The sequence below is a fragment of the Nothoprocta perdicaria genome, unplaced genomic scaffold (assembly GCF_003342845.1).
Source record: "Nothoprocta perdicaria isolate Ctin4 unplaced genomic scaffold, notPer1 scaffold_420, whole genome shotgun sequence".
Taxonomy (NCBI): domain Eukaryota; kingdom Metazoa; phylum Chordata; class Aves; order Tinamiformes; family Tinamidae; genus Nothoprocta; species Nothoprocta perdicaria.
In genome coordinates, this window is record NW_020455667.1 from 129,137 (window position 1) to 146,741 (window position 17,605).

The window sequence follows — 17,605 nt, forward strand, 5'->3', positions numbered from 1 at the left end:
GTACTTTTGATTTTAAGGTTAATGTAAGGGACACTTTCCCCATTCTGATAGCCAATACAGAGCAGATCTAACTTGGAGTGAAGTAATCCCATATGATACTACTGCCCCTTGTTACTTGGGAAATTTCTAGGTAATATTTGGAGGTCAAGGTAATTTGGAAGCCGTGTTAAGTACTCCATAATCATAAAAAGGTGGTGCCACATCTTAGTCATGTTCCTGTATCCAACAACTGAGCTAACATGGTTAGTGCCTCATTAAATTTGATCACATTGTGGCTTATATGTTGTAGCCTGCACATGTGCATCTGTTAAAACCAAGAGTGCAGCTTTGCAAGATGCCAATTGCACTGAACCAAGTCACACAAATAATCTGGATTAAAAAGTCATCCAAAAAAAAAAGAATATTGCTACCTGCTTCCCTTGAGTGACTAGTTTTCCTGCAGCACCGCAAAAAGTTGTGACAGTCCCAAAAGGAGGCAGATGCTTCAGAATAGGGGAGGATATATGAGCAGCTGGGATTTTAAACCCCTTGGCATAAATATTTCATGTCCAGCTCCATTGGCTAATGTAGCTACTAGTTATTTCTAAGATTTTTTTTTTCACTTAATTATTTTTTCCTTACTTGGGTATTTTCCTTGACTGCAGAAACCTCTCTACAGTTAATAACATAGAGGAGATAAGAGGCCTAGAGAAGTGTCGTAGTCTGATTCATCTTAGCTTGTCACACAACAGACTCACTGCAATCAGTGGCCTTGAAAACTTACCCATCAAAATACTGAATTTGGTAAGAAAGAATTAATTCCTGTTGTTTTCCTATCTGTCTTTTACCAGTATATTAGTGCTTTAATGAATGCATATGTAACTGCATAATAAATTTTCCAAATGTGTTAAATATTGAACATGGGGAACTTTTAATTAATACAAAATCAGAGAATGAAACCATTAGTTAGAAGGATACCCTAGAGGTCACCTGGCCTAGAACCAACCAAGTTGCAGGGGGCCTTGCATAGCTGAATGTGAATTCCTCCAAAAATATTTTGCATTTGCTATAGATAGACTTTGTCACCGTGCAAGAAGTTACATTATCTCTGCTGTGCAATTCCCACAATACAAAAATTCTTCAGAAAGTTGTATTCATGGTAGCAGTGAGCAAGGGTACAAGAGGGAAAAGTGAAGACTGAGTAGGTTACATTCATTTTAGAAAATGACTGAACTTTAGGTGAATTTCATGTAATCAAGTGGGAAGCTTTGTATCACCAGCTTTGTAGCAAAATTACCTAGATTATCTATTTTTTCAAAATATAACCAATGAGATTTGCATTTCTAGATTCATGGTGCGATTGATCTCCTCTTGTTTCACATGTCTGTAGAGCAGACAGCTCCATCCGAGCTAGGTGTCCTCTGCTGCCTTCAAAGCCAGGGGAGAGAAACGTACCCTTAGAGCACTGTGTTATTCTCATCTACTTGCAAACATCTATATAAAAACCAGATGCATCAGGCCTGATCCTCCCTGCTAACTCTGAAGACAGAAATAACTAGGAGAAACGTAGACCTTTCCCTTGTTGCCTTAGTTGGATGTGTCCTGCTCTTTGGCAAGTCTTGGGAAGCCGTTTATCTCAGTGTTCCCCAGCTCCATGCTTGTAAAGTGTCCTTAATAATACCTACTCTTCCCTTAAAAAGCATTTTTGACACACTTAATGCGAAAGGCTATCAGTATAGAGGTTGCTGCTGTCAGCAACACAGGGAAAAACACTTTTAATGTAATCAAATTGCTATAAAAATACAACAATCTACTTCTTAATAGATTTTCCCCCATAATATTTTAAAAGTATTTAATTGGCTTTTGAAGCCATAGAATATGAAAACACTGCATAGAAATACGGTCATATTTGCTACAAGTAGATTTAAGCACATATATAAATATTTTATGTAAAGAAACTCTCTTACTTAGGAATAGATGTGTTCTTTTTTCAATCTTATAAATTTTTTAAAGATTTTTTTTTCTGTGCTGTAGTAATTGATATAGAAGAGAATATGTATGGCCTGTTGCCATCAAAGCCAGATTATCCCTTGTAGTTTTTACTGCTTGCCTTCAGTATTCAGGAAAAAGTAATCGTATCAAGTGGACAGCAGTGTGTTTTGAGTAATATATTCAGATAACACTCATTAATATATTCTAATATATTTGTATTTCAGTTATATAATGCCTTCAACTATTGCATTTAGCAATAATACTGAGTTCTGCCTCATTTTTTAGTGGATAAGATTAATTCAGATTGACAAAATCACTTGTAAAAACTTTGAAATGGCTCTTAGTGTGTAAAGATGCACATTGACCAGTCTAGAGTTAATCTGGGAACTAGAACAGGCTGCTTGACCATTCTGGACCTTGATTTCCTCATCCATTAAAGGCCGAATAATTCTTCCAGGCTTGGTTATCTGCTTTGTAAAATACTTTGAGATCTGTGTTAACAGCTGAGTCTTTCTGATACGAACATGCTCCTCACTTTTGATTCTCCCATGCTGATCTGATTATACACACAACCACTTGGCCTTTTTAATTAGCTAAGTAGACAGTCATGTGGAAATTATGTAAATAGACAGATTTTAGCCTAGCGTTTTCTTTCGCTAATTAGAGTAAGATGCAGTTTCTCTTTTTTCATGGGAGCAGATCATACCCCCTCTCTTCACACTGATTCAACTTTCTTTTCCAGTCCCTGGAGATTTTTAAATTGAAAGGAGAGTGAGGTGTGGAGTTTGGAAGAAAAGCTTCAGAAACTGTAAATCCTGCCTAGCTACACCAAAAAGCCTCAATTCTGCTTGTGTCTGCAAAAAAAAAAATAGCAAGTACAGCTCTAATGAACTGGACTCTTAGGAATTTTATGCTTTTAAAAAGAGGATCTCAAAGCAAATACCTTTTGTTCCCAGAGTTCTGCGTGCACCTATTGCAGCCAAAGCTCTGAGCTGTATCTTATTAAACAAAGGTCTAACAAAAAAACAGGAAGAGGAAAGAGAGCCTCCATGCTATTAATAACCCTAATTAAACATTTAAAAGTCAGGAAAAAATGTCAAGGGCAGACAACTGAATTAACATTAGAGTCAGATGCTTTATTTATTTCAATAGTTCCTAAATATTTATTAATAGAATATGAGGCTTCTAGGCTTCCAGCACAAGGTGATGCTGATGGAAAAACATAACTCGCAAGGTTATGTGGAAAGAACCACGTTGAGAGGCCATCTGGGTATGTGTTGTCGCTGGGACAAAGATTAGTACAGACTCTACCTATTTGGAGTTGATTATAGGAATAAGTATATGATTTGTGAGGTTCTGAGAGATGTAGCCATCTGCTGTCCACTTAGCAATGCAGAGCTTCACTCTTGTACCCTCTTTGGAAAGAACGTAAAACAATGATAGTTCCCAAGTTTTCAAAACCTTGGGTTGTTTTCTTGTGTTAAGAGAGTCTCGATGACCTTAAAGGAGTTTTTTTAGGGGAATATTTCTGTGCATGCTGTAACTGATGGTATATAAAGTCTGCCTTCATTGAGTATGCATTGAGATGAGCTGACACACTCTAGACATATTTTTATAAATTGCCCGCAAGAAGACTGCACTATATTGTTCTATCTTTATATTTTCATAATTTATTCCATAATCATAAGTGTAAATATAACTTTATGATTACAGAGTGAATTTATATGTATGTATGTATATATATTCTGTATTTTATGTGCATATATATTTTCTAAATTTTGCATTTGACAGAGGTAAGGGTAGCCTCTAGCTAGAATCAGCTTGGAGAAAAAGAAGAGCTCTTTATTTCACTACCATTTTTTGTAGTCAATTGAGCTGCATTGAAGACAAGTTAATCAGTTAATCTCAAGGTGAAAGTGGAGCTAAAACATAAAAGGCCTATTTGTAATAGGATTCTTAATTATAAAGTGATTACAGACAAGGATATCTCTACTTGTCTTCACCTGAAATGTTGCTTCACACCTATAAAACTTAGTAAATATTTTTTAATGCTTTTTTTTTTGTTCTTAGAGTTCTAACCACATTGAGAAGATAACAGGTTTGGAAAGCCTGAAAGCTGTACAGAATCTGGACCTGTCTAGCAATAAAATAACCAGTTTAGAAGGTATGGAGGGACATGATCTACTAGAGGTGATCAACCTAGAGGATAATCAGGTAATGTACTTGATATTAATCTCAGTGTTTTTCTAAGAGTGCATCTTTTTTTTTCTTTTTCCCTCCAAAATTTCAGCCCCTTGAAGGCTTAACCAAAAAAATCCTACAGCAATGGATAAGATAACAGTTTTTCCTTTAGTGTTTCGCTTCAGCACTGCTTCACATATTGACTACAACTGTACTCTCAGTCTCATTTGACATCTTAGATGGGTTTATCTTTAGATAGGTATCACTTCTGGAGCATTTAATGCTTACATAGGTGAGGCACTAACCATGCTCCCTTGAGTGTATACAAGGGGGATAAGCATGCAGATTTTTAAGCTTGATTATCCTTGAGATTCTTCACTTATATCACAGCTTTTTTAATACCAGGCCCCAGGAGAGTGTGGTAATATCTCTCAGCCCAGTTTTGTGACCATAGATTCTTCTTAACTCTGCTGGAAACTACCTGTCATGCAGAACTGAATGTACTCTATTATAAAGTGACTTTTGTTATGCAGCACTGTGTTTACTGGAGCTATCATGACCCACTCCAACTCATCAGTGCTGGAATTTTGAAACCCAATACCTAATCCTTTAGATACTGAGCTTCCAGAGTCCTTAACTGAAGAAAAGATCCTCAATTCATGAATAATTTTGTCATCAAAGGCTAATCTGCATATGAGAAATCTAAGAAAATAAGAGGTAACAACGTAAGCCAAGAATTGAACATTTTCTGTCATTTTCCTCCTTTCAAGATTCATTTACAAGAGTTAATACAATGCACTGAATACTTTTTCTCACACTGTGTTGAGGCTGACATTTAAAGGTGCATCAATGTTCAAAATTGCACTAGACAGGAAACCAACTAATAGTATGGTTGTCATTAGCATTAATAATGTCACTTCCATCGCTTCGTGTCATTTCCACTGTTCTTTATAGCATGCAAGAGCTATTAATTTGGCCTCATCAAAATTTGTCTCTTCTAATGATGTTATTGAAACTGCTTAATGAGTCACCACTTTTTGACTCTTTTGTCTACAGAATAACTTAAAGAGTGTGTTAATAGCACATGTTAAACCTCACATTTTCATCTGTGAGGATCATGTCCCTCACATTTTCATTTCATCTGCTTGGAAAAGCTGCATTAAGCCACTCAGTGCTAACTTTAAAACCAGGTTTGTCTGCCAATGCCCCATAACAGTGGTGGGAGTGGAGTCAGCAGGTTGATGTCCTTGGAGGTCTGCATGGATGAGATTTTCTGCAGGTCTTTGAAGAGTTTTCTAAAATTTTGAACAGGAGTTTGAAGTTTGGAAGTTTTCTGAGGCTTTCTGAAGAGTTGGTTGGGAAAACACACAGGACAGAACAGTCATTTTTCCTTGTGTCCATGGAAGGACAGGTGATGTGCAAGGTAGAGTTGCCCCTCAGTCTGGAACCACCCCACATGCTGCTATTTGGCCCTGCATGTTACTTATTTTTCTTTTCAGTGATACCACTAAATCATCTTGTGGGACAAGATGCATGTTCTCTGGGCATTGGTGTGGACTTCATGACCCACCAAAAACATCCAAAATTTAATATCAGCACTAAATCGACATGAGTAAGGCAAACATGAAGTCTGTGATAAGTTAAAATGTCCAAAATCAAAAGATGTGTAGTGTTTTTTACTCTCATATAAAGAGAGAGGCTAAATGTTAGATCAAGATTGGATATAGAAAGTTGGTTGAGCTTTGGTGGACTGTTTTGCATGGCATTTTGCATCACAAAATGGTCGGAAATACTTCAGTACACTGCCACCCACAACAATCTTAAAATGTCTTCTTTCTTTTTGTTCAAAAATGAACTTGATTGATAGATTCAACTCTCATGCATCTCATATAAGTTCATTGATTTCCAAATATTGACTGTTGGCATCATCCATCCAAATGATATTTAAGCTAGCTAGAACTTTTTGCTACCTGCAAATGAATATTGAATAGAGTATGGTTGAGGTTTCTATATTTAAACACAATATTTAGTCTTCCTAAAACTTACAGATTGAAGTCTTCTAGCCTCAGGCTTTGTTGATGGAAGGAAAACAGGTATGTCTAGAAGGCAGTTCACCCCAGTGTAGCAGAGATTAAATGCTGTCTAGATCTGCCTCTCTCCCCTGATTAGGAAGGCAGGTTAAGTGGCTGACTTGGCCTAACTTGAAATCAAGCGAAGTTAATTCCCTTTGATGCATTTTGCTTTAATTGATAGTCCCATTCACACCAAGTCCATGATGAGGGCCTCCGCTGTGACTTTGAGCATGCAAATTTGCTTGAATCTCACATAACTTGTAATGCTGATCTGATGAGCCTGGGAGTGCAGCCAAGCAGGGTCTCCTCTCTGGCTACAACAGACCTTCAGTGGATGCATCACCCTCTGCACATACAGGGAGGGAACAACAACAGTGCTGATGTTCTTCAACCTGAGGCCACAAGTTAGGTAGGATGAACCAGAGCTCCAGTGAAAATAAACAATTTTTTTCCCTCAGGAGAACTTTCTCCTTTGGTAGTCAACTGCAGCACGAATGTAACCGCAGAACTGCCTCACTTAGGCACAGCTGCCACCTAAAAGCCAAGCGTGGCATTTGAAAGAACTGGAGAAATGCAGGTGATTTAAAATTACTGTCTGTGCTGCACTGCTTCTCCGACTGACATCCTGCCTTTTGTGACTAGAAGTGTCTTACTGAATGCAGTTAACATGTATACCCATTTTGTGAGTATAATGATGTTTTTTTATGTCCACATTTTAAGACTAGGGCTTAAAAAGCTTCCTTTCCCCCATAGTTATCATGGATTCTGCTGCTGCTGATTTATGCTCTGTTTCTGTCACTAATTAGATTGCTGAGCTGGGTGAGCTTGAATATATTGAAGATCTGCCTCTCCTCAGAGTTTTAAATCTGTTAAAAAATCCTGTACAGGTAAGAAAAAAGGAAAGAAGAAGCCAAAAATAAGAACCTAAAACTTCAGTTTTGGGTCAGACCGTTCCTTTTAGCCTAATTTACTCTCTGTGAGTGTAACAGGTTGTCTCAGGGAATAAGAACAAGGTAATAACGGGTGAGGGTTCCCATATCGTGGTTCCCTTATCATATCATTCCCAACTTTGTCAGGGAAATTCCAGAAGCAAAGCTGCATCTGAATCATTGTGTTTAATATCTATATGATAGGTGCATGAATTTGTTTAATTCCATTTGGGAATCCATTTGGATACACATGTCCTGATTTAATAACATGGTGCCTGGGGTAGGAATGAAAGGGTAATAGGAATGAAAGGGATTTCATTTACCTTAGAGGTCTGTACTTGTTCATGGGAAAAGCTCAAAGTAACTAAATAGTGGCTGAATTTATTAATTAAAAAAAAAAATGACTCTGGAATCTGAATATTCTTTTTTTTTTTATCTATAACCTTGGCTTTGGGGCACGGTTTGTATTCCTCAAGCCTATTTTAAGGTTCCCATAATATTACCCAGTTAATGAATTTAGCCTCTTTTTTATCAATAATAACATGTTCACAAGTATCGGAGATACTGACTTTGTGTTTATACATTGTCCTGAATCATGCCAGAGATCACAGGTAATTCTATCCTGACTTTTGCAGTATTTTCAATTATATTTGAACTTTACGGAGATTTCCAATGTCAGAGGGGAGAGAAATGTTAAAGGTTTAACTCGTTCCTGTTTCTATGTAAGTTGCGAGTTTTTCTATTGGCTTTCTTGAGATTATTGCCTTTCTTCATCTGAAAATAACATGAAAAATACCTGGAACAGGCTGTGTGTTCCTGCCCCTCCATAATGTGAAAGCCTTTTTGTGTTTGGATGACCTTCTCCCAAGCAGTTTTATCATGGTTAAAGATTACATATGCCCTTTTTCTTTCAATTATGGTTTTAGTAACTGCTAAAAAATATAAGCAAAAATCATTTCAAGGCAACTATCTGAATTTCATTGGGTTAACAGGGCCTTACTTTTCTCAGAAGTAATAAGCTTCATGAATTATCAATGTCAGTTTTTATTTGATTTTTAATTAGTCTTTTTTATTGTCTCAGACTTAAAGCCAATATAAGGAAGAATACAAAATGCAAATTCTCTTCTAAGGTTCCTACAGTACTTCTAAGGTTAGAAGTATTAATCACAGTTTATTACTTAGTCCCAGTACAGATAATTAAGTTACTTAAAGTTCTCTAATAGTCTGACTTGGGGTACTTGGTTTTCACGTAGGTTTCGTGGTGGTTTTTTAGATTCCTGTCTCAACGATTTGGCCAATGTCACTGCGAACTTTTGAACATATATTAGTTTTTGTTGCAGAAGCAACTAGATTCTGGTGTCAGGGAATGGTCAGTTTGTACCGTGTATTGACATTCGTCAAGGTAAAAAGCTTTTTATGCTGCAGTGTTAAGGTCAATTTAATTCCAGCAAGCTGAAATTAAATATTAGATTGATGAAGCTGAATACTTTCAGTCAAAGCGGAAACTTTGTCCTTCAGGAACAAACAGATTATTGGCTCTTGGTGATTTTCATGCTGCTTCAGCTAACAGAACTGGATTGCAAGAAGCTTTCAGTGGAAGAAAAGGTATGTAAACATTACAGCCTTCTGGAATTTTCCTAAATAATGAATGAAAACGCAAGCAACTTCCCTGGAGCTACATATGCAAAAGAGATGTGTTGCAATGTGAGTGCGACAAATCTCACATGATTTAGACAGGACAACAAATGCAATGAAGATTTGGATGAAGAAATATTGCTTAGCACTCTTAGAAGGCCCTAGTTCCTAGCTTAGATCCATGGGCTGTATTCATGGAATACTATGAAGTGGTAACTGCTTCTCAAATACTGGGAGTGGTTTCTTAATGTTCTGTACTGCAGAGTAGACTCTGCCTGTGATATCAGTGCTCATTTCCAATTCCCTTCTATCCAGTTTTCCCAAGAAATAACTGCTGGGACTGGTTACAGTAACTTCATGTTTTAATGGAACCTTTCTACTCTTTGCATAATTTGTTTGCAATATATATTACTTGGGACCAAGCCATATTAGAACTATTGGGATTAACATTTGCAAGTTGGGGTTAGATTTCTAGGGAAATAGCCTTGTAAAATGATTTAAATAAAATTAATCAGGGCTAACTTTACTTGCAAGAGTATTAGGATTCTTCTTTAAGGCCAAGCTCTAGCTATATACACATACAGATAGAGGATGATGCCAGACTGTAATTTCCCCCATCTATCTGAGATGTTGATTTTATTCTATTTTATGTGACAGGCTGGTTTCCTTCCAATAAAAAATTAATATATTCAGGAAACTTTTCTTTCTCCCTAAGCTATAAAAGAGAGCCTAGATGATTAGTCTAGACTACCACTTTACTTTTGGGTGGTTAAAGCCAATTCAGAAAATACTCCCCTTAGGTTATTTTGGGACTCCAGCCTCATAAATTCTCTTGTCAGACTGAACTTGGAGTCAGCAACTCTTCTCCTTCCCTGATTCACAAAATGGATATACATTAATGTTCTAGTTTAGATGGGAAGTGTTGTTTTGAAGTGAATCTCCAAGTCGTGGAGAATGATTCCAGTTGCAAAATAGCCTTGCAGCTTCTTTCGGACTAAAATAAACAGCGTGATGTGCTCCAGGATGCACCGAATGTGCTCCTAGTCACTAATTTGGACCATAGAACCAGTCTAGAGCTAGAGGAAACTAAGCTGCCTTCCCAAAAAGATAGAAAGTGTGGACATTATGTCCTAAGTACTAAACATTTTGCTTTAACGATCTGCTCCTGTCACACTCTGCTACTTGCTAACGTGGACCTGACTGTCATCAGAGCTTGCAGCAGTATTTTCCACTGGCATCAGCTGCTATTTCATGGTTTCCATGAAGTGAGCTAGTAGTTCTTAGCCTATTTCTGAAGGGCAGTACTACTAATAAAGAGTACAGCCCATTACAGGTCAGTTTTGTCCAGAAAACCTTCCACAGAACAGGGAACGTGTCCTTGCAGTCTGAGTGTGACGCCTCTTCCCTGGAAAGAAAAAAACACAATTTCAGGGGGAACTGGCAATTTGCTTGCTTCTTTCTCGCCCCTTCTTTTGCTCTTCTGAGGAATAATTGAATGCCATCAGTCCCTGGGGATTTGAGTTGGGCATCTTCCACCAGCACTGAGAGGAGGCAAGTTAATGCATAATTAAAAACCTCAGGAATATTACTTTGCATCTTATGCCGCATCCTGTTTTCCTTCCAATAAAAGGTTGAATATATTAAAGGTGGTGAGCTCCTTCTGGCTGCCTTCCATCCGGCTATCAACTTGCTTAAATCTCCTGAAAAGATTTATGTAGAGAAATCCTTATAGGCAAGCCAGGTACAAAAACTGACCCTCATAAATATGAATCCAGCATTACTCATAGCGATCCGAGTAGCATATTGAAGCTGGGAACAATTACATCACTGTTCTTCTCTTTTCTTTTGCACTCTGGAAACAGGTTGCTGCTGTGAATAAATATGATCCTCCTCCAGAAGTTGTTGCTGCTAAAGATCATATGACTCATATTATGTACAGCATGATGCAGCCCCAGAGGATTTTTGACAGGTAACCTTTCCTTCACTTCACATCCGCTCCTGAGGGTGGCACTCAAGTAAAGCAGAATATGTTGTCATATTTCGAGGGACATTTTTATGTCCCTCTCCCACCCTTAACTTCATCTAAAGAAGAGCAGGCATTCTGTAGTCCGCTGTTAGCAGTCTGAAAATTAGGCAAATCTTGTTGGCTTGAATTGATTATGAAATGAAGTTAGTTGTTCACCTCTAAACTCGGAGACAGATTGCCCACAGCTCCGTTTCTTTTAAACAATCTGTTGAAACAGATGGCCATTTGCACCATAAATGGAAGATGCAAAATTTCTGTCAATACCCAAAGGCACTTGAAATCTCTAGAGGGAGGAGAGCGCTGTAAAATATTTCTTCCTAGGCTATTTACTCCTTCTCTTCACACTGTTGGCATCCCATTGTGAGCAAAATGGTTTTATTTTTTGGCTTTGGGGCATGGTTTATATTCCTAAAGCCAAATTTCCAAGTTGATGCTTGACAAAGTCCCGCTACTTCTGCCTGTGGAGAAGATGATGTCGACTGTCACTCAAAGCACAGAAGGGAGAGGGATATCAGTGTTGCTTTTCCAACATCACCTTTTTAATGCCAGGTGATTTCTCCCCGTTTCACTTCTCTTCTATAAAATGGAAATCACCATACTTTGCTGCCCTGCAGATGTGTTATCATACCAGTTTGATAAATGTTTGGAAAGTATTTGATGAACTCTCATGGAAAATGCTGAAATATGCATGCTTTATTGTTATTATAACTCATAGTGTGTGTGGAGATCAACTTTTATACCCCAGATCCTGTTTTTGCATCTTTTTGGACATCTTGATTCATAACAGAGGAGCCTGATTTAAGGTCCATGATTTCAATAACTCAGAAATTTACAGTTCTTTTGGTTTAATTGTTGGGAATCTTGTGTTGTTTCTGGGCTTGACTACAAAAAATAGGAACCTTCTCATCAGTGCTTTATAGTTCTGAGAATTTTCAACAGCCAACTAAAAAAAAAAAGAATGAAAAGAGCAAAAGGAAAATCCAAACGGTTATTTACTGTTTGTAGTTGTTTTACCCAAAGGTATGGATTTCTTCCAATACAGCCATAAGCCCCATTTGAATATTTGCTTATTGAATTGTGGATGAGTATCATCATTATCATTATTGCTGCAAAGAAACACTTCTGTCTTCTGTCCGAGGCAGGGCACACAGGAACAGGTAAATACGTGGACCAGCATCTTTGACATTTAAAAAACATGCAAATATTGCTGTGAATATTTGACCGTGCACAGCCAGCAACGCACACAACACGGGCACTACCAAACTGTTCCTAATGATCATGTGTTGCAGTCTTCTCCACCATGAAATGCATATTGGAACCAGATTGCTATAGTTCATTTACATTTATTTCAGAATATTTCAGAATATTTAAGGTTGGAAGGGACCTCTACAGATCATCTAGTCCAACCTTCCTGCTCAAGCAGGCACACCTAGAGCATGTGGCACAGGGTGGCATCCAGGCGGGTTTTGAAGACCTCCAGAGTAGGAGACTCCACAACCTCCCTGGGCAAACGTTTTTCACTGAGATTTACGTTTTTCACTGAGATTATAATTACGTTTTTCACTGAGATTATAATTAATTCTGTTGTAATAGTATCTACACTATAAATTAAACCTGAAAGCCAAGCAAAAAGTGATACCATTGGATTCTCTGTAGTGAGAAAAATCAGTGTTAAGTTTCTCATGTCATTTCAGTGTTAAGTTTCTCTTGTCATTGTCGCTCTATACTTTGTGATTCTGTCTTTAAATACATGAAAATATACCCCTGAACAATATTATGTATGTTTTTTTCCCTTCTATAAAGGCACATGACATTTAAAAGGTGACTTGATCGTAGCTACAGCTGCTACATGGGGAACAGACGTTTAATAGCAGAGGGCTCTTCGGTCTATTGGGCAAATACACAGTGAGATTTGGAATCTTCCAACTGAAGATATATCCATTTAGAGAAAAAATAGGGCACAATTATTTTTAACAATTAAGTTAATTAACCAGTGTAACAATTTACCAAGGGTACCAAGAAGTCTGCACTACTGGAGCCTTTTTTAATTACAGTATGTTCTAGTTGGACTCCAGGTATAAGAGTTGATACGAGAACTAACTGGGGGAAATCCTGTGGCCAGTGTGATAAGGAGGGTCCCACTAAATGATCACAGGAGTCCCTCCTGGCTTTGAAATCTATTAATCTTGCACAGCAGTGAATTACTGCACTTGCTAAAGGCAAAGAAAGCAGAAAGTTGCACAGTAAGTGTACTAAAGATGCTCTGTTTTTTTACAAGATACTGCTTGCAAAGTGTAGGAAGAGCCAAACTTTTAGTTTATCTTTTGAGAAACATTAAGTTGTAATGAAATATGATATTATTAGGAATGCTCTCCATGTTCCTCCAATGAAATAAATCCATGGAATTGCAGGACATGTTCCTCTATTTTAGCACTGGGAAATTATTAAAGAAATTAGAATTCTAAGTGTAAGCATATCAAGCAATGATGTATTTTATCATTCCTGGAGATGACAGTGCTCTGTAAAAGAAATGATTATAAAGGGAATTCTGCAATTTGCAGGCAAATCACAGGTTCTGTGCAGCTGGAAAGAATATATTAACACCATGTTGAAGGTAAAGGTCCTGGCATCCCAAGCTGACCTTAACTTCGTTAGCCACAAAGGGCCTGGTCTTGAGTAGAAATGAGGACCTTTCTTCTATGTCTTGCTAATCGTGAATCAACAGCCATTAAACCTGTTTCACAGATTTCCTGTCTTTAAAATAGTCCATTATAATGATGCACTTGCTGTAGTATCCACAGCTGTCCCTGGTATCTCTTGCAGTCATGTTATGTTAAACTAGTCTTTTTCTAACTATGAGTGGCAGAAAATGGAAAGGCAGGAAAAATAGGTCAGAGGTGTTTCTTAAATTGAACAGCAGGTAACAACCTCACAGATTTAGGTAAGGACTGTAAAAATTTATTTCCACCTTCTCCAAGATTTTTAATATATTGTGCTAACATTCTCTAATGTTTGATAAATGGCACCATCCAGCCCAGTAAGTATAAAGCCTTAAATCTCTCATGGTTTTGCTACCATATATGTGTTTTAAAATAATGTAATGGATGGAAGAGTGAACCAAGATTTGGTTTCATTTCCCAGTTTAGCAACAGCATATATAGCCCTGAGCCACTCACCTAATTTATTAGGTGTTTCTGCTTATTTCTTGAGTGAGCACATGACTTTACTACTCCACAGAAGAATTAGGAGGCTAAATTACATTATTATCTTAGTGTTTCTAAAGCATCAGATCTCATTATATACAGATAATCAAGTAGAAATAGAGCTGTTTTGCTGACCTGCACCTGCAGTAACTGTAGAGTGAAGCTGTTACTTCAGACTACTTTTTCTTCATGCTTGAGTAGGACAGTTATCATTATTTCATGTGGAGTTAGTGACTTATTTCTTTTACTCCTCTTACGAACCCTCTTCTGGAATTTATATTCACCTGTTTTAAATCACATTCATTTGAAGATTAATGCACACCTGATTTTTCCCCACTTTAAAATTTAAATTGAGATAAAAGTATTTATTGAGTTTAAAAAATGTCTTTCTGAGATTATTTCAGCTATTTCTGACACATTATCAAATGACATAATCTTAAAGTCTAGCTGAAATGGAAAAGTGAGATCCCAAAGTTACTCTCCATTTTGAGATGCCAAAATAAATTACTTGCCTTTCAAAAGTGCAGAAATGCCCTTTATTCCAGTATTTACAGGCATAGTGGAAATTTTGGGATCTAATCATCCGCTCAGCAGGGAAAAAATGGAGTCTAAGTGAAGCCTTTATATATCTGCAGCACTTTGCATTCTTTTATTGCAGGGTTATTTGTGTTCAGTGGAGTTTTGAGGTATTAGTGCCTTTCGTTGTGTAGAATTGAGGAGTGTTTTGCAAACTGCCTCCTTGTTCCAGCAGAGCCATGGAAGGCAGAGAGGCTGCACACAGGAGCACGGAAAGGTTTGCAGGATTTGGTCTAGGTTCATGCCACGCTCTTTATCCTGATCATTAAAATATTATCTTCTCTGCAGGAGAATTGGAAGACTCCTAAGCAAATCCCAGCAGCGCAATAACTGCAGAGGGAGCTTAAGAAAAGAATATAAATCGGAGAAGATTATACTGCACAGAACACTATTCCTTTGGCAGAAGAGACCCTGGGGTCTTTAACGCAGTGTTTTATGCTCTTTTTATGTTTAGGGCATATCAAACTGAGCGCTCTCCTGCCTCCTGTTTGTGCTGTGAACAATGTAAAGCGTGTGACAAACAGATGAGATTAGTTCAAATGATGATAAAGTCTCTACTTTATGCAAAGTTCTGAAGACTTCATTTGCAGCTAATGTCATGGCTCCTTGTTTTCTTTTCTTGTAGCACTTTACCTAGTCTTGATGCTCCTTACCCCATGCTTGTATTAGTTGGCCCTCTGGCTTGCGGGAAGAGAGAGCTTACCCATAGGATCTGCAGACAGTACAACAATTTCTTCAGATACGGGTAAGTTTACACTGTAAGTTTAAAAGAGCACAAACTGATCATGGCTAAAATTGCCTTTTTTTTTTTTTTTAAGAAGTTAAAAGTTAAAGATCACAAACAAATGTTCTTTGCCATGCAAGACTGCCTGAAGTCATCAAATATCTTCATCTGAAAAGCCACTTAAATTATCATGTTCTTTTCCAGGGTGAAGAGCAAACACAATTAGTGCTTCTTCTGTTGATCTGTCCTAGCTGTGCTCACCCTTTCCCCTCCAACCTAAGCATCTGTTTATGTATAAATACCTTTTCCTTAATTTTTGTACCATACCTGTACACAGGCACATCAGCATGCATATGCAGGTTGCATCCAGAAGCCAGGAAAGGAAGCAAGTGCAGTTGCTGGCCCAGTATTTTTTTCCCATTTTTTATTACATAGTTTTTCTTATTGAAATGGCAAGAAAAGGACCATGGAGGGTATGTAGGTGTGAGGGAGATTCCTTGGCCTCTTAGCACCTTGCTCTGCTTTTTGGCCTGAATTTGGTTACAACCATCTTCTCTAACTGAATACTCTGTAGTCAAGAAGCCAACTTCTCTTTCTGTGTGCTCTCCACTTGGCTTTTAGCTACCTGCTAGATTAACTCATCAAACTAGCACATGGAAAAGGACATTTTAATAACAAACCTGTAAAGGTTGTGTGACTGGAAAAAAATATGCCTTTCTCTAAAGCAAGTCTGACGTTTTAAAAGCCTAATTGAAAACCAGCTGGAATTTTCTGAGCACTGCATGTTTTTCTAGCAACGTTGTTTTTGTACCGTGTGTTTTATTTCCTAAAAGTTTCATGCATGAGAAGGGAGAAAAAAGGAGAGAAGTAGAATCTTAACGGAGCAGAAAATTGCAACCGTAAAGCAAAGTTGTATTTTAATTATTCAGTGGAGATTTGAGCAATTTTACGGCTTGCACTTTGAAATTTCAAACATTCCACTCATTAAAAATGTATTTCATGCAAGATACCATAGCGGTTTGAATGTAAACATGGCCTTGTAATTAAAAAGGGTTGTAATGTTTAAAACTGTTTCAAAAATAAAGTGAAATTGGACCCTCAAACCATCTGGTTAGTGCTCAGGAATGACCTTTAAAGCTGAGTGCATTTATAATATCTTAAAGGAAATCAAGCCTTTGAAGTGAAATTTTATAGAGTCCATGTGTATAGCACAGTGCTCTCATTTGCCACAGCTCACTGACTTAAAAAAATAAAGCAGTGGCACTGTCTAATATTTTGCTACTTAAAATCTGTTGACTTCTGAATTATAAACTAAATTTCTTAAGTCATTCTTAACTCAGCTACGTTAAATAAACGAGCAGGAAAAACATATATGCATATTATCACTGGAAGGTTTGCTTTGGAAAGGCTCAGAAAACAAGAAAAACAAGGAAATTGACTATATTGTTAGAAGTCCTTCAGAATGGACTATAGTGTAGGGGGCAGGACAAAGCACTAAATAAATCTTTTCAGTGCAGCATCATGGTCAAGCAAAAAGGAAAATAATTCATTGTTTTTGGCTTAAAAAGTGCTGCCACTTTAGGTATTTACCTGCCTGTTTAGGTACCAGTTGCAGTGCAGAGGTGACGACCTGTGGACCAGAACCAGATCTACCAATTCCAGATTTATCATTAATTACATTGAAATACGGATGCTCTGGACAAGTCCTAGGCTAGCGGTGAAAGGGGGCAAGTTAATTCTTGGTCCGTGCTCCAGCCAGTACTGCCTTGGTATAAAGAGGCTTCTTGTTGTTCCCTGTTCCTCTCTTTGCATCTTTAATCACTAAATCCAGTTTCCCTATCTAGTTCTTATTTGTCTTTTAAAAAGTATTAAAAACTAGTAATGTACCAAGGTGGGTGAGGCTACTGAGTGATACATTTTTTTTGCCATGTTTTCCAGACCATTATATTATATACAAAAATATATACAGAGAGAAAGACCATTATATATTTCATTATATAATAAAAGTCTAGAGTATTTTTTGCTTGTTTGTATTTTTCAATATTTTGTCCCAATAGAAAGCTCAAGTATCTGGGTTTTATCTTAATGCTCTTATGTGGTGGCTTTTTCCTGCATTAAATTCCACTTATGCCCCTAATTTCAGGGTAGTTTCCACCCTTTTTATTAAGCCTTTTTTTTAAGATTGTTTTCTTCTTTATCTATCTCTTAAACTCACAGTTCAGCCTAACTTCTAGCTTCTTTAGGATTCTTCTTCATATCATCCATAAGCTGACAAAACTGGAAAAAAA

The 17,605-nt window shown here is 37.4% G+C and overlaps 1 protein-coding gene across 1 annotated transcript in view; it reads left to right on the top strand.

The window, feature by feature from the left end:
• Positions 1-17,605, top strand: part of CEP72 (centrosomal protein 72) — a 50,922-nt gene that overhangs the window by 8,626 nt on the left and 24,691 nt on the right. The window contains exons 8-13 of the mRNA XM_026046152.1: positions 659-783; positions 4,042-4,185; positions 7,031-7,111; positions 8,672-8,758; positions 10,651-10,757; positions 15,219-15,338. Coding sequence (XP_025901937.1) covers positions 659-783; positions 4,042-4,185; positions 7,031-7,111; positions 8,672-8,758; positions 10,651-10,757; positions 15,219-15,338 — 664 coding nt within the window. The remainder of the gene's footprint in view (positions 1-658; positions 784-4,041; positions 4,186-7,030; positions 7,112-8,671; positions 8,759-10,650; positions 10,758-15,218; positions 15,339-17,605) is intronic.